Here is a 25,685-nt window from a genome sequence, read left to right as displayed (position 1 = left end):
AAAGTGAAACTTTTCTGTGGAAAGCAGACAGTTTTTGCCCTTTTTTTGCCCATGTAGACAGGGCCTGAGTAAGTGTCAATGATAAAAGTCAGTGACTATTGTTTCAGAGCTAACTCATTGTTAATGAAGTAAAATAAGGGCAGCATAGGAATATTAAATAAATTCAAGCACAGATCAGCAGTGTTTTTTAGTCTTCTTACTTGTATTTCTCAATACTGCATGTATATTCTGTGAATAAATTAAACAGATGTATAGAATGGCAGTGGAGCTTGATTAGCCAGAAAATGAGAAACAAAATTCAATTATGCCTAAATCCACTTGTGACATAGTTAATATAGTTGAGATCAGGTGGCCCTCCCATTTATATTCACCTTGATGATCGTGGAATGTATCTTTTCCATCTGTGATATCAGTCAGCTGAGTAAATGAAAGATTAATTTCTCAATCATCACAGTATCTCTTGGCTTCCAGGCATCACTTATTGCATAACTAACTATTTTTCTTTCTAAACTGAAAAGTTTTGCTATTTTGGGCTGGGTTACTGCTGCAGTGTTATGTTGCTTGCCTTAATACAGTAGCCTACCAGGCATTATCACATGCATTGCCTGTAACTTTTTTTTCTTTTGTACTCTCTGTTGTTTGACTTTTTTTTTTGTCGACAATAAACTGGAAAAATGTTTTGTTTTGCTTTCAAATTAATTGTGTTGTGAATGTGGCTTTCACAAACTATATGGCATTTTTTCTCAGTGTGTAAGTTTGATCAATAGCTCATTTCTTGATCAAAACATTTTCTGAAAATGTGATTGTGTTATACATTATATATTGTCTGACTGTGAAAGCTACTACACTTTTGCCATGCGTTGTGCCTTCCTATTATGGACATAAAATAATCAATTTGTTAACTCTATCTTCCCTAGGTTTCAGAGAGATTCTCCTCTGAATGTACAATTGTAGCTGTCTGCATAATAGCTCTATTGTTCATCGGATGAATATGAGTTTTACTGACAGAATCCTTTGCTCACATCTGGCAGGCCTATTTTTATACTAGTAGTTAGCCATTTTATTCCATCTCTTTTATCAGTCAAATTGTTGTTTACTCCCACAAATGTAGACAGCAATATTATAGACTCATTAGCTAACATAGTAGTCACACTTTCTGTCTCATTTATTTTCTAGTCTATATATCTGTGGATTCTTATCCTTCCAGTTAACTTCATTTTTATGAATGAACTCAGTTTGTTCTATAGCTTGCAATGAGATCTAGAAAACAATATTTGAACAAATTTGAGTTGTGTGCACAATATTTCTGATCAGATCATGAGTAGTGTATTTTTTTAACAATACACAGAGAACTCAAAAAAGCTGAACAGATATTGGTGGCCCTCCAAAGAAAAGAATTGACTCCATCTTCATGTACACCAAGAGCAAAAATTTGAACCCAAAGGAAATATTAGAAAAATGTAAAAGGAAATATAAAAAAAGGAGTTGGAATGAAAGTTGCATTTAGCCATAATAATAACAGCTGCTACCACTCTAGAAAGTAAATGTTTCTTTAGTTAATATTTAATAGCACAGATCAGAAGGGTAGAAACCCCAGATTTGTATAAGGGACTGTTACACACCTCTCAGGCTAAAGCTGTTGCGAGTTAATCATTTGTCATGTTACAGAGATCTGAACAATTCTTAATCTTTGAAGTTTCACACTTCCTTTCACCATTTGCCCTCTGGATGCCAAGAGGGGGAAAACCATTCCCCTATATCTTATTTGTTTTTAAGTAATGTAATCATCCTTATCCATTTAATATATAGACATGGAAAAGGATTCTTGACATGTTTGAATATATATATATTGAACATATTAATTTTATGACCTCATATTGATTCCCATAGGATTTATTGGTTTTGTGTTATACATCTGAAAGTTAGAAGATACGATATAGAAAGTGATTGCCTTCCGAGTTCTGAATTACTCCCTAAAGGACTCTTCCAGTATTTAGATTCTCACTGATGGAGTTAACATTTGTGGCTTGTCAGCACTATTGTTACACATTTATATTATGGTAGCACCTAAAGGCCAATTAATTCTACTGTGTTAGGTGACTAGGCAACTAAAGGTTTATACTCAGAGAACTACTCTTAAATGTATTACAGTATTTAAGCAGTAAAAATAATGGGAATTTAACACTTGGGAACAGTACAATTAATGTGATAAGCCTCTGAAACTTTACTGATATGTAATTGAGTTTGAGTCTAACTGCTGTAGCTTACACATTTGTATATTGTGTAGTTCCTTGGGGTGTAAGTTAATTTATTTTTATTTAGTTATTCATCTAGATTTAAAATAATAAAGACCTCTATCCAAGCATCAAGGCTCCTAAACCCAATTCATTATACAACAAATATAATTAAATTAAATCTCAGCAGCATTAAAATCAATTCCAAAGGAACTAGATTGTCCAACCACCTGCCCCCTTCATCTAGGAAGCATACCCTCATCCTTCTCCAAAAACCCTATCAAACAGGTATTTTTTGTAGCATGCCCCAAAGGTCACCAGACTTGTGCTATTTCAGACCAGAAGGGAGCCAGTTCCAGAGTCCCACAATATCCTCACAGAGAATGCCCTACCAGCCTCTTTTATAATGAGGGGATGATTAAAGAATTATAAAATATGCCTTACAGTGGTAGATTCAAAGGGCTCAATATATTTAGCTTAATTAAGTCACCTTGACGTTACCTTTCTAACAGTCTATATGTATCTACATGGGGAACAAATATTTAATTTGGGCTCCCAAATCTAACAGAGAAAGGTACAATGTGATTCAGTGGCTGGAAGTTCAAGCTAGGCAAATTCAGATTGTAAATAAGGTATACATTTTAACTGCAGAATAATTAACCATTGGAACAGTTTATCAAGGGTGTGCTGGATTCTCCACTTCTGACAACTTGTAAATCAAGATTGGATGTTTTTATAAAAGATATGCTTTATGAATCTAGCTCCATGTGGTCAGTAGGGACAGACCACAACAGTGGCAATATGTCCTAGGGGGAGAGACCATCCTTCAAGTAGGCTGATCCCAGGCCATTTAAGGCTTTATAGCTCATAACCAATACCTTAAACTCTATCCAGATACCAATGAGTAGCCAATGCAGCTCTTGAAACACTGGGGTCATGTGCTCCCAAAGAGAGACCCTGCTCACTAAGTATGCCCTTCACATCTGCTTTAGCTTCAGACTCTGAATGATTTTAATGGCTGTAGGCCCATATACAGCACATCTTGAGGTAACAAAATCATTGATAGCAGTTGCAAGGTCCACATCACAACCTCTTAGACACACACAGATTGTAAAAAGTTGATTGGATCACTGCTGTAATATGATTGTGAAACATATTAACTAATGGGTTTCAGAGTAGCAGCCGTGTTAGTCTGTATTCACAAAAAGGAGTACTTGTGGCACCTTAGAGACTAACAAATTTATTAGAGCATAAATTTCGTGAGCTACAGCTCACTTCATCGGACCAAATGCATTCGATGAAGTGAGCTGTAGCTCACGAAAGCTTATGCTCTAATAAATTTGTTAGTCTCTAAGGTGCCATATTAACTAATGGCAGTCTAAGTTGTGAACGCTATTAACTAATGGCAGATGTACTCCCTCAATTGAAGGGGTGGATGTTACTTCCACAGTCTCCTCCAGCTGCTTCCCCTAACCCATCATAATCACCTCAGTCTACTCTGGGTTGAGCTTAAATCACCTTACTCCCATCCGTGCCCCCATCTTGATTAGACGGTGGTAAGGGGTCAGCTTCTCCTGGTGAGTGTGGAGGCCTAAACCATCAATCTCTGCATATTTAAGCTTTAGGGTTTTTTTATAAAAATTAAATTTCTTACCCTTCTAGTTAACATTCCAAAAGTGAACAAAATGTAAACTGATACACTGTTGTCTTTGTAAGTCTACAGACAGATTTCTCCACTGGTTCTACAGCTGCTCATGACTCTGCCAGGAAGCAATAGTAAAATTAACAAGGCATGTATCCCTTTTGATGTTACTATTCAACAGTCCCCTAGTTAGCAGTGCAACTGTCAAGAATCATGAAACTCTCATGTTGCTGCTGCAGTAGAGTTAAGTATTTGGAATTATTTCTGGGTAAGAAAGACCAAGCAATGGAGGCTGCGAGAGAGGCATAATAACAGAGGCCCACTGCTTCTTGGCAGTAGCTAGGTGGCTGTGGGAGAGGTTGAGTAGTAGAGAAACCCCCTTTTTTGTATCAGCCAGGAGGGTTTGGAGTTGAACAGTGGTTCTCAAACTGTGGGTTGGGACCCCAAAGTTGGTCGCAACCCCATTTTAATGGGGTTGCCAGGGCTGACTTAGATTTTCTTGGGCCCAGCGCTGGATTCTGAGCCCCACTGCCTGGGGCCAAAGCTGAAGCCTGACCCCACTGCCCGGGGCTGAAGCCAAAGCCCAAGGGCTTCTGCCCTGTGCGACAGGGCTAAGGTTACAGGCCCCTTGCCTGGGGCTAAAGCCCTTGTGCTTCGGCTTTGCTCCCACCCTCTGCCTGGGGCAGTGGGGCTTGGGCAGGCTCAGGCTTCGGTCTCCCCTCCTGGGATTGGTAGCAATTTTTGTTGTCAGAAGCTTGAGAACCCCTGGAGTAGGAAAAACAACAGAATGCGACTTCTCTCTTTTTTAGCATCTGGATAATTCCAGACCTTCTCTGTTTAATATTTAGAATATCACATTTATTAGACATCTAGTCAGAGGCTGACAAGAAAGATGGAACTTTCATGAAGATTCCAGCTGGAGGTGACAGTAGGGGTTGGGATGTCATCAGAATGTTCCTCCTGAATACTGGAACAGGGGACTGCTATCCTTATATTGTATGGATATCTATTAGTAGCTTTAGTTCTCAGAGCAGTAGTTGTCTGGTAATTTTTTTCAAGACCTGACCATGAAAGTAGAATTTAGGACAACACTGCATCATGGACTTTTGCATCTTACTTATGAACATAAAATGCAATGGAATGAAAGGTTTAAGGAAACTTTATTATATTATGTTCAGCTTCTTGCAATGATAAATGTGATAACTTAGAGGAGCTATTTTCACTACTAACAAAATATATAGTGTGCTAAAGGAGCAAATGTAGTGTTTTTAAGGTTCAGTACTGCTATTTCATAAATCATTTCTTCCTTTGACTTGTCAGGTAGCCGAACACTATTTCAAAAGAGTACCATTCCTTTTAAATCTGAGCAGATTGCATTTTGAATTTAATTCTGGCAGTGAACAGGCTTTCTAAATTCCACTCCATTTTAGAAAAAAACATGTTACCATTTTATGTGTTACCTGATCATTGTTTTAGGCTGTGCTTAGTCACAGCTGGACTTGTATTACCCAAGCCAATGCAATTTGATTCTTATGGTTACCACCTGCTGAAACCACTATGAAGGACAATTGCCCATTAATAATGGTTTTAACAGGGCTGCAGATTTGTGGTATGTCCAAAGACCTTCATAAACTTTGGCATTGTAGACACTATTGCATGTAATCTGAAAAATATCCTTGATCTTTCACTGGCTTCCTGGTTCTGCAAGGTTAATTATAGCATATAGTGGACCAATAGTCCTTCAGTTGAAAGCACTTAGTCAACAAAGAAGAAAAATAAAAGCAGAAGTTCTTTTTTGGTCTTAGAGTAAATACAGTTTTAAAGACTTAGCCTTGTCTTCACTTGTGCCTGTGTTAACACGTGCACACATAGCAGAAAGATTCCTAAACCTCCATATGGAGAGAGAGAGCACAAGAATACAGGCCAGTGTATGAAAATTGGGCATTATAGTTCTAAAATATAATTAACATGAAAGATGTGATCCGACCCATTAAATTATAGTACATTTAACTACACATACTGAGGTATTAACATATAAATAACTTTGCTTTACACTTTTTAAGAACACTTTCTTTCTCATTTTTGAAGTCCCAGAAAGGGACTCTTGAACAGGACCAAAGCACACATTGCTATTTCTTGCAAGAGTAGAAAACCTCAACCGGGGAGACTTTTTTACTCCTAAAGTGAAAGTTTTAGAATAGCTTTTCAATTTAAAGCTTATTTTAAAAGGGCACAAACATGCATAGAATATTCTGTCACTACTTGCTCCTACTTTAAAAAATAGAAATAAAGCTCTTTAGCTTGATGATAAATTAAGAACATCTTTTGCTTTTCAGTCTGGAATTCAAAGCTCTTAAGTGCCGCTATGCTGCCAACTAATTACTTGTAAATGAATTCCTGGAGTTGGACCAGATGTTGTCACATCATATGGTGTAGTGTGATGGGGGGAAATAGAACCCAGAGACTGAGCAGAGATAGAAACTAAATAATAGTGTGGAGAAAAAAACCACTTAATTGTGCTCAACATTTTCTTTGTAATAGATGGCTTCATTTCAATTCACACTATGTAAAGCAGTTCACACATGCCATAGTCTTTGATAAAGGATCATAGGGGATACAGACCACGCTATACTTATCTATTTTCTATGTGTTTTGATTTAGTTCCCTCTAGCATGTCAATATTTGGTGAGGAGAGAGAAAAAATAGATCACTGACAGTAATAATCCATTTCCACAATGTCTCTGTGCTTAAGTCAGAGACATTATCACTTTTCCATCCCAACCTGCTGTGATTTTTTTTTAATTCTCTGGGACAAATTCAGAGGCGATGCAGTACAAATTGGTATGTCCACCTTACTGGATATTATTAAGTGTTATTGTTACACACTGAAGAAGGTTGTAGAAGGAAAGTAACCAATAGGCAGGTGCAAAGAAGATGCAAGATAGGGCAAGCCACAGTGTACTTTATCTTTCATCTTCTTGCTCTTGATTGTTTTTACTGCTACAATCCCAGCTTTCCACCTCAGCATACCGCTTGCATTCACAGTTTATACTGCCATTTACATCACCTCTAAGTATGGCTTTCTATTTGTTTGCATAACCAGGAACTTGGACTTACAGTAAGCCTTTGAAAAGAGTCTCACCAAAGGCTCTTAAGCAAAGTAAGCGGTCATGGGATAAGAAGGAAGGTCCTCTCATGGATCAGTAACTGGTTAAAACACAGGAAATAAAGGGTAGGAATAAAAGGTCCATTCTCAGAATGGAGAGAGGTAAATGGTGGTGTCCCCCAAGGATCTGCACTGGGACCGGTGCTGTTCAATATATTCATAAATTATCTGGGAAAAGGGGTAAACAGTGAGGTGGCAAAATTTGTAGACAATACAAAATTGCTCAAGATAATTAAGTCCAAAGGTGACTGCAAAGAGTTACAAAGGGATCTTACAAAACTAAGTGACTGGACAACAAAATGGCAAATGAAATTAGGGCTTGATAAATACAAAGTAATGCACATTGGAAAACATAATCCCAACTATATATACAAAATGATGGGATCTAAATTAGCTGTTACCACTCAAGAAAGAACTCTTGGAGTCATTGTGGAAAAAATCTACTCAGTGTGCAGCAGCAGTCAAAAAAGCTAACAAAATGTTTGGAACCATTATGAAAGGGATGGATAAGAAGACAGAAAATATTGTAATGCTACTACAGGTCCAAAGCACACATTGCTTTTTTGCAAGAGTAGAAAACTTCAACAGGGGAGATGTTTTTTTTTTACTCCTGAAGTGAAATTTTAAAATAAGCTTTAAATTGAAAAGCTATTCTAAAAAGGTAACAAACACACACATAAATCTCTTTAGCAATAAAACTCTTTAGCTTGATGATAAATTGAGAACATCTTTTGCTTTTTAGTCTGAAATTCCAAGCTCTTAAGTGCCGCTATGGTGCCAAGCAATTACTTGTAAACGAATATGCTCACACCTTGATTCTGGGTGGACTCCTCCTGAAGGTCGAAACAGCCTGGATTTCTACATAGAATGCTTCCGCCGATGTGCACGAGCTGAAATTGTGGAAAAGCAGCATCGCTTACCCCATAACCTCAGCCATGCAGAACACAGTGCCATCCACAGCCTCAGAAACAACTCTGACATCATAATCAAAAAGGCTGACAAAGGAGGTGCTGTCGTCATCATGAATAGGTCGGAGTATGAACAAGAGGCTACTAGGCAGCTCTCCAACACCACTTTCTACAAGCCATTACCCTCTGATCCCACTGAGAGTTACCAAAAGAAACTACAGCATTTGCTCAAGAAACTCCCTGAAAAAGCACAAGAACAAATCCGCACAGACACACCCCTAGAACCCTGACCTGGGGTATTCTATCTGCTACCCAAGATCCATAAACCTGGAAATCCTGGACGCCCCATCATCTCAGGCATTGGCACCCTGACAGCAGGATTGTCTGGCTATGTAGACTCCCTCCTCAGGCCCTTCGTTACCAGCACTCCCAGCTATCTTCGAGACACCACCGATTTCCTGAGGAAACTACAGTCCATTGGTGATCTTCCTAAAAACACCATCCTAGCCACTATGGATGTAGAAGCCCTCTACACCAACATTCCACACAAAGATGGACTACAAGCCGTCAGGAACAGTATCCCCGATACTGTCACGGCTAACCTGGTGGCTGAACTTTGACTTTGTCCTCACCCATAACTATTTCACATTTGGTGACAATGTATACCTTCAAATCAGCAGCACTGCGATGGGTACCCACATGGCCCCACAGTATGCCAACATTTTTATGGCTGACTTAGAACAACGCTTCCTCAGCTCTCGTCCCCTAATGCCCCTACTCTACTTGCGCTACATTGATGACATCTTCATCATCTGGACCCATGGAAAAGAAGCTCTTGAGGAATTCCACCATGATTTCAACAATTTCCATCCCACCATCAACCTCAGCCTGGACCAGTCCACACAAGAGATCCACTTCCTGGACACTACAGTGCTAATAAGCGATGGTCACATAAACACCACCCTATATCGGAAACCTACTGACGGCTATTCCTACCTACATGCCTCTAGCTTTCATCCAGATCATACCACTCGATCCATTGTCTACAGCCAAGCGCTACGATATAACCGCATTTGCTCCAACCCCTCAGACAGAGACAAACACCTACAAGATCTCTATCATGCATTCCTACAACTACAATACCCACCTGCTGAAGTGAAGAAACAGATTGACAGAGCCAGAAGAGTACCCAGAAGTCACCTACTACAGGACAGGCCCAACAAAGAAAACAACAGAACGCCACTAGCCATCACCTTCAGCCCCCAACTAAAACCTCTCCAACGCATCATCAAGGATCTACAACCTATCCTGAAGGACAACCCATCACTCTCACAGATCTTGGGAGACAGACCAGTCCTTGCTTACAGACAGCCCCCCAATCTGAAGCAAATACTCACCAGCAACCACACACCACACAACAGAACCACTAACCCAGGAACCTATCCTTGCAACAAAGCCCGTTGCCAACTCTGTCCACATATCTATTCAGGGGATACCATCATAGGGCCTAATCACATCAGCCACACTATCAGAGGCTTGTTCACTTGCGCATCTACCAATGTGATAGATGCCATCATGTGCCAGCAATGCCCCTCTGCCATGTACATTGGCCAAACTGGACAGTCTCTACGTAAAAGAATGAATGGACACAAATCAGACGTCAAGAATTATAACATTCAAAAACCAGTTGGAGAACACTTCAATCTCTCTGGTCACTCGATTACAGACGTGAGAGTGGCTATCCTTCAACAAAAAAGCTTCAAAAACAGACTCCAACGAGAGACTGCTGAATTGGAATTAATTTGCAAACTGGATACAATTAACTTAGGCTTGAATAGAGACTGGGAATGGATGAGTCATTACACAAAGTAAAACTATTTCCCCATGAAGTAAAGGAGTACTTGTGGCACCTTAGAGACTAACAAATTTATTAGAGCATAAGCTTTCGTGAGCTACAGCTCACTTCATCGGAAATGCATCCGATGAAGTGAGCTGTAGCTCGCGTAAGCTTATGCTCAAATAAATTTTAGTCTCTAAGGTGCCACAAGTACTCCTTTTCTTTTTGCGAATACAGACTAACACGGCTGCTACTCTGAAACCTTGAATACTGTGCAGTTCTGGTCACCTTATCTCAAAAAAGATATATTTAGAATTGTAAAAGGTACAGAGAAGGACAACAAAAATGAAGAGGGGTATGGAACAGCTTCCATATGAGGAGAGATTAAAAAAAATGGGACTGTTCAGCTTGGAAAAGGGACAACTAAGGGGCGATATGATAGAAGTTTATAAAATAATGAATGAGAAAGTGGATAAGGAAGTGTTGTTTACTCCTTTACATAACACAAGAACCAGGGTTCACCAAATGAAATTAATAGGCAGCAGGTTTAAAGCAAACAAAATGAAGTACTACTTCACACAACAATCAACCAACCTGTGGAACTCATTGCCAGAAGATGATGTGAAGGGCAAAAATATAATGGGATTCAAAAATAATTAGGTAAGTTCATGGAGGATAGGTCCATCAATGGCTATTAGCCAACATGGTCAGAGATGCAACCCGCTGCTCTCGGTGGCCCTACCTTCTAACTGCCAGACTGGAAGTGGATAACAGGGGATGGATGAGTCAATGATTACCTGTTCTGTTCATTTCCTCTGAAGCATCTGACATTGGCCACTGTTGGAAGACAGGACACCTAGTTAGATGGGCCATTGGCCTGACCCTGTATGGCCATTCTTATGAACTGTAGGGGGAAAGTCTGTTTTACTTCACTTTTTATCCTTATAGGCGCACCATCTTTTCAAGGTTCTGGAGTTGTTCTTGATTCTTCATTATCTCTTGGTCTTTCATCAGTTCATTTAACAGAGGAACAGACTCTACTAATGGTGGGCAGGGTTTGTCATTGTTGTAAATTGGTGCATACTGCTACTCAGGGGTGAAAGTAATATTAAATTCTTATTGGCACAGGGATCGGCTCCAGACCCTGGAAGGGGTGGGGCCTAGGGCGGAAGGGGTGGGGCTGGGAGGTCTGACTCCCCCAGCCAGCCCATCCATGCCCCCTGGCCCATGCTGCCCAGGGCTCCAGCAGCGATTTAAAAGGGCCCAGGGTTCTGGCCACTGTTGTTGTAGCAGCAGCAGTACCTGGGAGCTCTGGGCCCTTTTAAATCACCAGCCCTAGGGTAGCTTCCCCTTTTGCGCCCACTCCCCCTTCTCCCCCCATTGGTGGGCAAAAGGGGCAATGACTTTAAAGCGCTGCCACAGCACTTTAATGTCATTGTCCCTTTTGCTTCCCCTGTCGGCGGCCCTGCCAGTAGGGTCCCTACTGGCAGGGCCCCCAAAGTGGATGTGCGGGGAACAGACAGCAACATTAAAGCGTTGCTGTGGCAGAGCTTTAATGTGGGCTGTGTAAGGGCCGGTACCGGCTTCTTACCAGTACGCTGTACGGGCCCACTTTCACCCCTCCTGCTACTTAACTCTACGTCTAGCCATGTTTAACTTTCTTTTATTGTAGTGACATAGACAGGAATATAGCCACAGTATAACATAGCCACAGTGATATGAAGTCCACATACTGGATATTTTTAATCGGTTTTTTTAAACTTATGCAAGAGAACTTTCTTTAGAGGAACCAGAAAATGTTGGGGGGGGTTTCCTGGTTTGTTGGGCAGATCATCCAGCATTACTTATATTAGTTCCTCACTCTCAGATTCAGTGTTTGATATGCATTGTAGAGATTCAGGCCTTAGGCTGTCATTGGGACTGTCCCTCATCATCAGAATGGCACCTCTTCCTGGTCATGCAAGGGACTAGCTCTAGGCTGACTGCCCTATCCACCTTCTGTATACCAGCAATCTATCTTTGTTCCCGCCTACAGCTCCTCTCTCAGCTCCTCGAACTGTAGCATCCTCTTTGCGACTCAGCCCTCTGATTAGGTCACCATCCGTGTTTTCCCCCTTCCGGGTGGGGATTATTTCTGTTCAACCGTTGACCCACTTTCCTAGTGGTGGGGACCCCGACCCACCCACTAGTCCGGGCCTCAGCCCAGGAACCCTGTAACTAGCAGCCTCCTGCTGCTCCTCTGTAACCTCCATCAATGCTGCTATATTTTCTTCTGCCACTTCCCCATGGTGCCAATACCTTCTTCACCCTCATCTCAGGGCACTCAGCTGCTTAGTCCCAGCAGCCAGCCAGGAGCTCCCACTTGCTTCCCTGGTCCTTGCTGCTCTGTCCAAGGAGTTTACTTCTCTCAGTCCTCCAGGGATGCAGTCCTTATTCCCTGGGCTCCCAGCAGCAGCTGCTCTCTACTATGCCCTGCAGCTCCCTTTTATCTGAGCATGCTGGGCCCTGATTGGTTGCTCCCTGAAACACCTCCCTGATTGGCTGTGCTTTCCGCAGCCCCTCTGGGCCTCTTGGAGTACTCACTTCCATTGCTACTTCTGGGGCAGGGCATGGCTAACCCCCTTTATGCCTGTCTGGGAGAGGCACCCCATCACAGGGACTGTGAAATTATTTGAGAAACATACTAAAAAAAATTTAGTTCCTCAATATGGAGCCGCACTGCAAAATCTCGATCAATGTCCATTTCTGAAATCACCAAAATTTGGGTTTTTGGCTCCAGTGTTTAAGTGTAGGTTCAGTGATTGTTTTTAGCAGTTTGGCATATTTTTCTGGTCTTTACAGTTTGTTCAGTACAAAATAAGAAAAGGCAACCATTAATGGAATACTGTACTAGTTGTGTCAGATAGTCAGCACTGTGACACTGAAGCATATTCACTGCTTCTAGATGTTACATGGGTTTTGGATCTGAAGTCAAATTGAGTTCAGCTATAAATACACTGCTAGAATTTTAAATTGCTCTACTCTAGAAACTGGAGATTAAAATAATAGCACTCGGAGAATACATAACTGCAACATAGTTTATAAAACATGATTCAGTGAGAGAGGTGCCTCATTGTGTCTGATCCAATGCACATTGAAGTCAATGAGATGCTTTTCTTGTAATGGCAAGTGATTCATTTTAACTATGATCTAAATCGTGGCTTGAGGTCACGAGGCAGCATAGAGCCATACACAGGCACAAGGACCTCCCTTACATTCCTCCACCAGTTATTTGCACTAGAGCCACTATATCCTCTCCTGGGTAGTGGGAGAGGAGGAACAGAGAGTTGGTTCCACACCATCCCTACGGTGCCCAGTGAGGTAGTTACACCGGCACATCATGTGATTTACGTTGGATCAGGTATAGACCCAGGAGCACTGGGGAGGGAGATTGTGACTCTGGAGCCATAATCTCACGCCTGGGCTGTTCCAGAGGCAGCACAATTATGCACTGCCCCTTATTCTGGGCAGATCACAAACTGACAGTCTATTAAACACAAAGAAAGTAATGGAACTTGCAAACAGAAAACAAAACTGAGAATGCTGCATGCATGTTGGGTATGGATCTGTATTTGAGTTGGTGTCAGAATTTTTTAAATGTTCTATTGGTTTTGTTTCTCTTCTTTTGTATTTCATATAGTTTATTATGCTGACGTACGTCTTCATGCTGGCCTGGCTAGGGGTCACAGCTTTCACCTCTCTGCCTGTTTACATGTACTTCAATCTGTGGACCATTTGCCGAAATACCACTTTAGTGGAAGGGGCTAATCTCTGTTTGGACCTTCGTCAGTTTGGTAGGTGAATGATGTATGTTCAATGTGAATTGAGACTTCAAACCCAGTTAACAAAGCAGCCTTTTAGAAATATTTGTTGGGAATGTTGTCTGCAAACCCTTGATGCTTCCAAAATTTTTGTCTAACACCTTACAGGTTGATACAGAAAATGTATTTAAATTGATAAACAAACCAACAAAAAAGTGAGTCTATATTCTATCATTTCAATGGTGTGCAGGTTTAAGACACATCAGTGAAATTCATAGACATCACTAAAATTGGAGTTATTGCAAATACTGCTGAAAATAGAGAAATCCTACAAAAAGACTGAGAGAAATTAAAAATATGAACTGTAAATAAGAATATGACTGAGTCAACCAGGAAAAATGAAAATTGCTACATACATGGGAAACAATCTGAAACCCAGATATACGGTAGGAGGGTGTGGGTACTGGAACACAGTAAAAAAGACTTACTATAGGGTCAGCAGTAGACAGAAATTTAGCAATGAGCTTGCAGTGCAATACAGCATAAAAACATAGTATTGATCTGTATACACAAAGGTACCACATATTAGTTGGAAACTGCTACCACCCTGGTGGTGGTGGCTGTAATGAGTTTGCAGCTGGAAAACTGCCCCCAATTCTGGTCCGCTTAGAAAGATGGCAACAAAGTGGAGGGTGTTCACAGATATGATAAAGGAGATGAGGGACATAAGTCATAAGGAGGAGTTAAGACTGAAATAAGGAAGAAGGCAGTGCTGAAGAGGGAAATGATAAACATCTCCTATTGTTAAAATGGTTAGATCACAAGGAGGGATAGGCATAGCGTTAAACTGAGTACATTCTCGCACCATTTCCCTGTCATGTCTCAGTATCCACACTCTGACTGGGAAGAGGCAGGGGCGTGGCTCCTGTGCTTTGCAAAGAGAATGTTTGTACTCTGCCCGTCATAGTCTTTGCTTAGTCAATTCTAAGCCTCTTACTGTAGCATTTTTGTCTATTTGATAGCTTAGCAATAGAGGAAGAAAGAGTGCCTATGTCCTGATCTGGAAGAAGTGGATTTGATGAATTGTTCTTTTCTATTTCTGACTTCTATGATTCAATAACAGCTAGTCTTCTTACCTTGCTCTCCAGAAGATAAGTGATCTGAGAGCCATTTAAAGGTCAATGCTTATCTCTGGAAATGCTGTACGGGGCTTTTGTTTTGCTAATGTTTGCATCTGTATTTTATTTATATAATCTTTACAGTTTCCATCTGGTTTGCAAGTCCTGCAAAATCCCCCTGATCCCCTACAGGGAAGACATTACTATTTCCCACAGTAACACAGTTTTCAACAGGCTAATCTGTGATTTAGTATCTTGTCACGTGCTAAAGCGAACAGTACAGCAGCTTCTTGTTTCCCTTAATGTAAGCAGCTGCATTCATTATCAACAGATGATTAAGCATACCTCTGGGTAACATACTTTTATAGCCTCTAACAGACGCTTTTCACCAGGCAAGCAAATTTGGGATCCTGACTTTCACATGTTCCTCAGCATAAGGACAGAGAATGTTTTTAAATGTGCCAACAGGCCTAATATGTGCACTGGCTGAAAGTTATTTTCTAATATTTGAATACTCTGTTGGTTGGAATTAATAAAATCCAAAATGAAAATATAAAAAATGGGTTGAGGAATCATTCTGTGTGTTGCTTCCATTCATACTGTTACCAAAAGGGTAACATGTCAGCTTTATGACAATGAGAGAGACCAGTTGAAGACCTAAGAGTTGTGTCAAATATGAGCCACAGTTGCTTTGTTCTATCTAACATCCAAGAATTTGAATTCCTCAGCTCCTTTGAAGAAATCTACTGAATGCTTTGAATACTAAAACTAGTGAATATTTTATGTGTTTCAGGAATTGTAACTATTGGAGAGGAAAAGAAGATTTGCACCATGTCTGAAAATTTCCTGAGGATGTGTGAATCTACTGAGGTGAGTAAATGGGCTAAGTTTGGTGGGTTTTTTTTGCCAAATCCATAACCGTCATTTTAGTAAGAAGTAACTGTCATATATATATATATATATATATATATATATATGGTTTTCTCCGACACTTACCTCTTTAATTGTAGACAAAGTGATAGAATGAAGGCACAAGGGAAAAATATACTCCTTTTCTTTTCCCCTAGAAAACATACCCCATCAACATAGCTTCTTCAGCTATTATTTTTGTAATTACATTTTGATTTTTTGGTTTAAAAAAACAAGATTCCATTAAACTCGTAACTTTTAATTTGAGATTTTACTGAGGGTTAATGCATTGGCTACATGGTGAGAAGATATTATGAAAAACACTATTGTCCTTATATTTAGGGAAAAAAAGAGTACAGGGATTTGGAAGAAATTATGGTATTGTAACAGAGCAGTAATGTTTTTAAACTCATTGGACCATTTTTTCCCACTGGTGTAGGAGTCTATAACTCCCATGATTTCGATGGAGCTACACACTTCATTGTATTTTTTTCCATAAGGAAAGACCATATATTTTAGTTCAGATTATTATTTTTCTTAATTTAGATCAAAGAAAACAACCTTAACAAACAAAAGTAATATCTCCATAAATGAACACAATGGCTAAAATCTGGCCCTTCTGAAATCAATGGGAGTTTTGCCATTGGCTTTCATGGGCCAGGATTTCACCCCAGTGCATGTAAATCTCCTTTGTTACAGACTGCAGCAACTTTGAAAACAAGATGGCTGGAGTTTCTGCACCAACACAGAGTTCTTAAACATTTTCAAGTGCAGTACCCTGAAAATAAAAGCACTATAGTTTCATATCTACGTACACCATGCCAGCAGTGAATTTGGTCAAAAATATTACTGAATCGTTGACTTCTGCAGAACAATGGCAGCGGGAAAGTAGTTGTTTGCTCTGTCAGATACCGGCTTTTTGGTTTCTATGTAGAGTTACTACTATGAAATTTGTTTTCTTTGTCCCCTTTTACAGCTAAACATGACATTCCATTTGTTCATTGTGGCACTTGCTGGAGCTGGAGCAGCAGTCATTGCTATGGTAAGCTACTGGAGATACTGCCCCTGAACATACAGCCACATCTAAATCACTGACATATCCTGTTTATACATTACTGTCAGCAGTAGAATTAGTAGCTGAAAAATACATTCAATTACTACTAGAAAAAATAAGGCGTATGAATTTAAAGGGATACTGTTAACTGTTTTAATTACTAATTTAAAATGCTATTTTATGTTAAATCCTCTTTTAAACAGCATATCCTGATTTGTTAATATTAAAATTCCTATACGTATCTGTTCCTCTGCTATGTTTAGAAGGGTCTTTTGAGCAAACCACAGAGCAATCCCACCAAACTTTTTCCTCCTCATGCTCTCCTCTGTGTGCACATGCCTGAGTGCGAAGCCCTATTTAGCGTGCCCCCAACCCAATTGGATGTCTCAGCTAGGCTTTGATAGGGGTGTGTTTGGAAGTTGATTCTAATTGGGGATTTTCCTTTCATTCAGGTAAAGAATTCCAGTCTGTTCAGGCAGTCTACAATTGCCATCAAACAGGTTGTGAATAAACATGGTGCTGATGCCAGCCCAAACAGGACATCACAAAATTGATAGTACTGTACCCACTATGAATCTGAGATACTTCCAGTTCTTTGAAAGTATCCCTGTGCACCTGTAAGCCTTTGCAAGACCCAGAGTCGTTCCCAGGTTGAGCATCTTTAATTTTTATTTGACCAGATACTGATTCAGGTCCTTGATATCTAGCATCTTTTTGATTACAAGGAAATAGCTGGAGTAAACCCTATTTTCTTGGACGGATTAGATTTTCTGCAGCATATTGTCCAGATAAGGCAGCATTGAAGAGCATTCTCAGGAAGGCAGGGCAATCTGGAAAGTATGGTAACGAACCTTCTCATTCAGTACTGTGTATTATTATATTACCCTTCAGTTCATTCAGCCAACAGAGGGCTCCATAATGCTAAGAGTGCAGGAAAAGGAATTAATATTCTGAGGTCTGAGGGAACCAGGTTCGGGAGAGCCAGAGGCTGCGTGAAAGCAGGGAGCAGCTGGCTGGAGGCAGAAGACTGAAGGAAAGGCTGAGCAGCTTGAGAAGGGCCTGAGAGCAGGCCAGGAAGAAGCCTGTTGCTGGCAGGGAGTCTGCAGTAGCTGCAACAGCAAGGTGCCTGGGAGAGGCCATCTGTCAAGTCCCCATTGTGGGCAGCTTGCCTACTATTTAGAGCCAGAATTGGATGTCAGGCATGAGAATCATAGGTTAATTCAGGGTCAGGAACCAAGAGTCGGAAACTTGGTGTCAGAGCCAGAAAATAAAGCCAGGGTCAGGAGCAGTGAGAGGAAGCAGGGCCTGGAGCAGCAGCTAGCTGAGGTTCCACCTAATTGCACAGACACATTTCCTGTATCCTCCCCAGAAGTCGAATGTCCTCTCAATCAGGCCCTCTGTGGTTAGCACATCCTATGATAGGTCGGCCACTGAGGCTCATGACCTGCTGAGTGTGTCCACTTCACAGTTGGTGGTGGTGACTTGGAGGTGGATGCTGCAGACCCAGGTTCTAGAGCTGCAGTGACTTACACTAGCAAACAGGATAACCAAGCAGATTAGATAATGAGACGTATGGGTGATGGATGAAAAGACTGAACTCTGGCAGTGGGATCTGCAGGCCAATGTGTGATCGTCCCTTGGAGAGGTGTGGCCTGGAGAGAATATTGCTGGCATCCACCTTCATACCTTGTACTGAACTGCCCCTAGGAGCTGGCTTAGACACTGCTCTTTGGTTTGTTTACTGTCACCATTAAAGCAGATGTGACTAGGCTATTCTGGCAGTCCAAATGTCAGTGTTTTGGAGAACTCATTGAGAGTTGGACCCTGTAAGGCCTAGTGCTTGGAGTACCTACAGGAGTTACCTTTGAGCTCATGGTACACCCAGTATGCTATCAGACCCCCGAAGGGACTGGTGTATCATAGCACCCACAGGGATGCCCTACAGTGGGTTGATTATAGTATTTTGAGATACTTATTTGTAGCCATACCAAACAGTGTTCAGCACCCATGTATTCCAGGCAACGTAGATGTCATAGGAGATCCTGGCATATTACTAAGAGTGGCTGGCTAGACTCTTTTCTTGTGCTTTTTCAGAGGGAACACAGATGAGTTAAAATTCTTTGGTTTTTGTTATAACTGATGAGGCCAGGTGCACTCTATGGGGCCGTAGAGAGCTACTGTGTGCTCTTGAAGCTATTAGTTAACATGAAAGTCTGCTTTATAGATGAGCCTTTCTTTTTCCTCCTTGTAGGAGAGGGTAAAGGATAGGACAGAGACCCCAAGAGAATTCAGGATAGCTTTGACACCTTGCCTTCTGTAAAGATGTCTCTGCTAGTTTCCCTGGTTCTGTGTGTTAGGGCAGTTCCTCAAGTATTTCTGGCCTTTCTAAGAAGCCTAGAGCCAAGCAGATAAATAGGCATCTACTTCAGAGTACACAGTATCTCCTGCATCAAAAACCACCGACACCTTATGTTGAACCAGATCCATGGTCTCATTGTAATAGTGATGTAGGGCTGATGGAGGGGCTCTTTTATCACACAATCTCCTTGATGCTAGCAAAAAAGGGAAAAGATGGCATGTCTGGGACACCCTGTGCCATGCTGATCCTCCACTATGTTTTTGGCCTTATGGCCATTGCAGCCAAATGTAAATAAGAGCAGCCCATAGGCTGCTCTATCACAGTGTAGAGGGAACATGCCACGCACAGAATAGCCCCAGGATCAATGAAGTGCAAAGGTGAGCTTTACACCACTTTTGCACGCCACTCCCTGACTTACTCTGCTCAATGCATTTTGATCCCATCCAAAAATCTTGTTCTTAATTTTTCAACTTTTAATATATTCTCTTTCTAGGGAGTTAGTTACTAACTCCCTATCTCTTCTCTTACAGGTTCATTATCTCATGGTTCTGTCTGCTAACTGGGCCTATGTGAAAGATGCTTGCAGAATGCAAAAATATGAGGATATTAAGTCAAAGGAGGAGCAAGAGCTTCATGACATTCATTCTACCCGCTCTAAAGAGCGGCTCAATGCATACACATAAGAGAAACCTTGTCTTACTTTCTAACATTTGAATGCTTTGTTGTTTAACTAAAGGCCATCTAACCATTTTAAAAACAAAAAGAAAGTGCTTCTCACAAAAGATAGTTAGGGTGACTTGTAAATCGCCCGGATACAATTTTTGGTTGTCTAGCACTTGGTTTTCTAATTAGTTAATAGTTTGTGTGACCATTCTCTGCTGCAAAGCTCCTAAACAGCCTTTCCTGAATCCTCTTAAGGAAATTAGTTCTGTTCGATCGAGGATACTAACTATTGTCAAATACGGAGATGTGTTTGATTTTTTTAATCACTTTGTATGTGTTATGCATAACACCTTTTGCATTGTTTCTTATATGGTTTTGAAAAAAATAGCTTTTTATACTTTTTAGTTTTAATTTCAGTAACTACTTTAACTACAGATATACGTCAAAGGGACTATTGCACATTATGTACAATATCTAGAGAAAACACACTGAGTTTCCTTCATATTTGGAAGTCTTGCCAGATGGCCCAGTGGCCATCTTGATTGAGGGTCCTAAGAACATTTTAAACAATCAAAGGTGCAATTTCTAAATTTGTAATAGTAGGTAAAAAAAAGTGCTTCTTATCTTTGTTAACATTGTATTATTCTTGATGTTCTTAAAGAATATTCTCTTTCAAAGTTTTATTGGTGAGTATTCCTGTTTATATTGTGAGCATGCAGACCGTGGTGCTAATAATGCATGGCCTCTTGCCTGTTTAAAGGATGTTATACCACGGTTACCTTTAAAGAGTTACAGTATATAGACAAATGTTAACTAAATCATATAGCTATGCGTAGGATTGTGCAGAATGATCTTTGTAATTCAACAATGGTTATGCTGAATTGGAACTGTTCATGTCCTGATGTGAGCAATTACTCCTTAGCTACATTTATGAAAGTGATATATCAAAAATACAGCAACTTTACAAGTCAGAAGTCTTTTTACCTGCTTTAAAAATTTTAATGGATTGCACCTGTCTGAACTATATACATATATTGTATGTGATATATTCAAGAAGGCTTCCATAAATGCAATAGCTTGGCTTGCAGCTTTCCTACACATACTGGTTTACCTGTATTATGTGAAAGTGAGGTAAAAGGCCACTTCAGAGCTTATTGTATGAAAGTGTAGAAATATAGCTGAACCTTTATTTTGAGTAAGAAAATGTTAACAGAAAGGTAAGTCATTAATTTGAAGGAAGTACCTGTGTAAAAAAAAAAAAACCCTACAAAAATCAGTATTATTGGACCAAATTTGGTGTTTGTTTTTGCTTTTTTTTTGCCTATTTCTAATGCTACAAGAATGCTGTAAATTGTCTTTTAAAGTGATGTATCCTGACAAGACATTTTTGTCAGTGTTAAAAATCCTAGATAGTTTTGTGCACTTATTGGACCATTGTGAATTCTCTCTCAGTGTAAGTGCATTTCTAATAAAAGTTCTTGAGTAAAACTCTTCTTTGTACTATTACTAGTCATGCATCATCAGTAATTTTTAACTATTCTTGTAGTAAGTAGAAGGTAATACTATAGTTATTTGTGGCATGGTTATGCATTAAGTAGTATTAGTTGATTGATTTGGGATTTTTTTTGTTTCTGTTTTTGTTTTTTTACACTTAGACTGTCTTACAAGGTCAACAGTTTTCTGGTATGTGCAGTACCGGTTCTGCAAAAAGTATTATGAACCTCTTTTGGATTCTATATTGTAGTGTTTCAGTTTTGTCTTAAACAGTTTGTGATGATTTTTAAAACTGTCTTTTAAACTCATGTAATGATGTTGATGCTTTTGGCTTTTCTCTGGTATTAGAGTTTGTATTTTCACAAAGAATGCTTTGTAGCAGGCATTACAATTAATCTGTTTTGTACATAAATGTGCCAACAGCTTGATGGTGGCGTTTTTGAAATGTAGAACAAAGTGCTTGCAAAAATGTAATAAACACACTTGTGTACTTTGTGTACTTATTAGTAGTCCTTGATGTGTGTTTTTTTTCTTTTATATGTACAGTATGAATCTAGAGATGGAAGAGACTGGTTAGTAGTGCTGGCTGCAAAATGATTTTCTCATCTTGCAAATATTTTTTAAGAGTTCAACATTTTTCCCTTCTTGAATTGGTATGAAAAATTGAAATTGTGAAAATATTTGTGAACTGAAAACTCCAGGTTTTTTTGTTGCAAGTCAATCGGAATGCATTGACCATTTCAAAAAGTTTCATTTGAATGTCAGCCTTTTTTCTATAACTTTTTTTTTTCAGTTTTTTTTCAGAAAACTTGTTTTCCAGAAAACAGGATTTTTTAATTTAAAAAATGTCAAAATGAAAAGTTTTGGCAATTAAAAAAAATTCTCTATATTTTTGAAAGTCAGGAAGTTTGTCAGCTCCCCCAACCCTGTTTTGCTAAACTTTTAAGTGTTAATAAATCAGCATTTTTAATGAAAAAATGATTAATCCAAAAATTGTTAACCAGTCTACTTGTTAGGTAATGTAGTTCCATCTCTCTCCCATCAGAGGATTGTTCTCAATAGTCTATTTTTCAGTTTTCGGTGTACAGTCTTCTTTTAAATATCACAGGCAATCATTCTCTTCACAGAAACTGTGAGAACAAATCCCATTTAATTGATTTTTTTTTTTTAAAAAAAAAGAGGGAGTTAGAAAAAATATGCCATAGCTGTAATGCTAATACAATTCAAATGTAGAAAATGTCCAGGTCAACCTTATGATCTAAAATGTCTCAATGCAATGTTACTAAAGAAATGAACGTCTCCCTGCATGGAACACTGTGCACACAAATCCCACTTGTGGATGAAAATGAACAGTAAACTTCTTCCAGTCTGTAAGTATTTTATTTTAAATCATATCAGGGCATCATGTGTTTATGAAGAAGCAGAAAGCATACAGGGAGTGGAAGATGGGAGGGATCAGCAAGGAAAGCTACCTAATTGAGGTCAGAAGATGTAGGGATAAAGTGAGAGAGGCTAAAAGTCGAGTAGAGTTGGACCTTGCAAAGGGAATTAAAACCAATAGTAAAAGGTTCTATAGCCATATAAATAAGAAGAAAACTATGAAGGAAGAAGTGGGGCCGCTTAACACTGAGGATGGAGCGGAGGTTAAAGATAATCTAGGCATGGCCCAATATCTAAACAAATACTTTGCCTCAGTCTTTAATAAGGCTAAAGAGGATCTTGGGGATAATGGTAGCATGACAAATGGGAAGGAGGATATAGAGGTAGATATTACCATATCAGAGGTAGAAGCGAAACTGAAACAGCTTAATGGGACTAAATCGGGGGGCCCAGATAATCTTCATCCAAGAATATTAAAGGAATTGGCACCTGAAATTGCAAACCCATTAGCAAGAATTTTTAATGAATCTGTAAACTCAGGAATAGTACCGAATGATTGGAGAATTGCTAATATAGTTCCTATTTTTAAGAAAGGAAAAAAAAGTGATCCGGGTAACTACAGGCCAGTTAGTTTGACATCTGTAGTATGCAAGGTCCTGGAAAAAATTTTGAAGGAGAAATTAGTTAAGGACATTGAGGTCAGTGGTAAATGGGACAAAATACAACATGGTTTTACAAAAGGTAGATCGTGCCAAACCAATCTAATCTCCTATTTTGAAAAAGTAACAGATTTTTTAGATAAAGGAAATGCAGTGGATCTAATTTACCTAGATTTCAGTAAGGCATTTGATACCATGCCACATGGGGAATTAGTTAAATTGGAGAAGATGGGGATCAATATGAACATCAGAAGGTGGATAAGGAATTGGTTAAAGGGGAGACTGCAACGGGTCCTACTGAAAGGCGAACTGTCAGGTTGGAGGGAGGTTACCAGTGGAGTTCCTCAGGGATCGGTTTTGGGACCAATCTTATTTAATCCTTTTGTTACTGACCTTGGCACAAAAAGTGGGAGTGTGCTAATAAAGTTTGCAGATGATACAAAGCTGGGAGGTATTGCCAATTCGGAGAAGGATCGGGATATTATACAGAAGGATCTGGATGACCTTGTAAACTGGAGTAATAGTAATGGGATGAAATTTAATAGTGAGAAGTGTAAGGTTATGCATTTAGGGATTAATAACAAGAATTTTAGTTATAAGTTGGGGACGCATCAATTAGAAGTAACGGAAGAGGAGAAGGACCTTGGAGTATTGGTTGATCATAGGATGACTATGAGCTGCCAATGTGATATGGCTGTGAAAAAAGCTAATGCGGTTTTGGGATGCATCAGGAGAGGCATTTCCAGTAGGGATAAGGAGGTTTTAGTACCGTTATACAAGGCACTGGTGAGACCTCACCTAGAATACTGTGTGCAGTTCTGGTCTCCCATGTTTAAAAAGGATGAATTCAAACTGGAGCAGGTACAGAGAAGGGCTACTAGGATGATCCGAGGAATGGAAAACTTGTCTTATGAAAGGAGACTTAAGGAGCTGGGCTTGTTTAGCCTAACTAAAAGAAGGTTGAGGGGAGATATGATTGCTCTCTATAAATATATCAGAGGGATAAATATAGGCGAGGGAGAGGAATTATTTAAGCTCAGCACCAATGTGGACACAAGAACAAATGGGTATAAACTGGCCACCAGGAAGTTTAGACTTGAAAGCAGTGGGGGCAAAAGATCTATCTGGTTTTAAGATTCTACTCGATAAGTTTATGGAGGAGATGGGATAATGGGATTTTGGTAAGTAATTGATCTTTAAATATTCAGGGTAAATAGGCCAAATCCCCTGAGATGGGATATTAGATGAATGGGATCTGATTTACTATAGAAAATTCTTTCCTGGGTATCTGGCTGGTGAATCTTGCCCATGTGCTCAGGGTTTGGCTGATTGCCATGTTTGGGGTCGGGAGGGAGTTTTCCTCCAGGGCAGATTGGAGAGGCCCTGGAGGCTTTTTTTGCCTTCCTCTGTAGCATGGGGCATGGTTGACTGGAGGGAGGCTTCTCTGCTCCTTGAAGTTTTGAACCATGATTTGAGGACTTCAATAGCTCAGACATGGGTGAGGTTTTTCATAGGAGCGGGTGGGTGACATTCTGTGGCCTGCGCTGTGCAGGAGGTCGGACTAGATGATCAGAGTGGTCCCTTCTGACCTTAGTATCTATGAATCATTTCAGAAAAATTCAGGGGACAGAGGGGAGTTGAACGATATATATGGTTATATCATATCCTCTAAAGTTGGGGGGATGCAAAAAGGGGAAGACGTAATGAAGCAGTAGACCTATGAAAAGTCTGGAGATGGGGAAGCAAACTAAGATTTTGGGGAGGCAACTACACCCCATACCAATGACCTCCCCTCCCCCCCCAATTACATGTAGGTAAAGAGCCCAATTCACAGCTCTGCAAGACAAAGGTCTGCCTTACAGGCAGAAGTGAGCCCATGGAAATTTGAGAAATATTACCCAAACTACAAATAATCAGTTCACCATATCAGAAACCTGGTCATTTCCAGTACTGAACATCAGATATCACTTACAATACATTTGGGCAGAGAAGAAAAATTCAAATATACTTTTCCAAAAGTCAGAATAGCAACATTCCATAAATGCTAGTGGAAGGAACTATCATTTCAGACAACAAAAAAGCCTACAACTCACGCACCCCCTACATTATACCATATTTGATGATTGAAGAAAAATCAGGATTTTACTAACCAAACATGAAAAGCAGTGTTCTCAATGTGGGAGTCTTTTCAGAATTTTGGAGTCAGTCTAGTGTTCTGTGTGTTTCTTGGGGATTGCTTCCTGATGAAGTAGGGAAGCCTGCATGTTCCATTGACCTTGAGAGTATACTGGTGGGAGCTTTAACGCCTATAGGGCCGCCCAACCCAAAGAGATGAAAAGCAGTCCACAGCCCTCCAGGTTAGGGGTTGAATGAGCCAAAAACTTAGCCTTGTAAAAAAAGTTAAGGTATAAAAACACAGCAAAATACCCATTCTAGCAAACAACATGAGAGACAGGGATGCC

The 25,685-nt window shown here is 40.0% G+C and overlaps 1 protein-coding gene across 2 annotated transcripts in view; it reads left to right on the top strand.

The window, feature by feature from the left end:
* GPM6A (glycoprotein M6A) overlaps positions 1-21,687 on the top strand; it is a 344,505-nt gene extending 322,818 nt beyond the window's left edge. For both annotated transcript variants that reach the window (XM_038400720.2, XM_038400719.2), the window contains exons 4-7: positions 13,467-13,620; positions 15,499-15,575; positions 16,591-16,656; positions 19,558-21,687. In XM_038400720.2, the coding sequence (XP_038256648.1) occupies positions 13,467-13,620; positions 15,499-15,575; positions 16,591-16,656; positions 19,558-19,710 (450 nt within the window). In that variant the 3' untranslated portion in view covers positions 19,711-21,687. The remainder of the gene's footprint in view (positions 1-13,466; positions 13,621-15,498; positions 15,576-16,590; positions 16,657-19,557) is intronic.
* The last annotated feature ends 3,998 nt before the right edge of the window (positions 21,688-25,685 follow it).

Source organism: Dermochelys coriacea, chromosome 4 (assembly GCF_009764565.3).
Source record: "Dermochelys coriacea isolate rDerCor1 chromosome 4, rDerCor1.pri.v4, whole genome shotgun sequence".
Classification (NCBI taxonomy): domain Eukaryota; kingdom Metazoa; phylum Chordata; order Testudines; family Dermochelyidae; genus Dermochelys; species Dermochelys coriacea.
The sequence above is the reverse complement of the archived record's forward strand: the minus strand, read 5'-3'. Positions and strand labels throughout refer to the sequence as shown.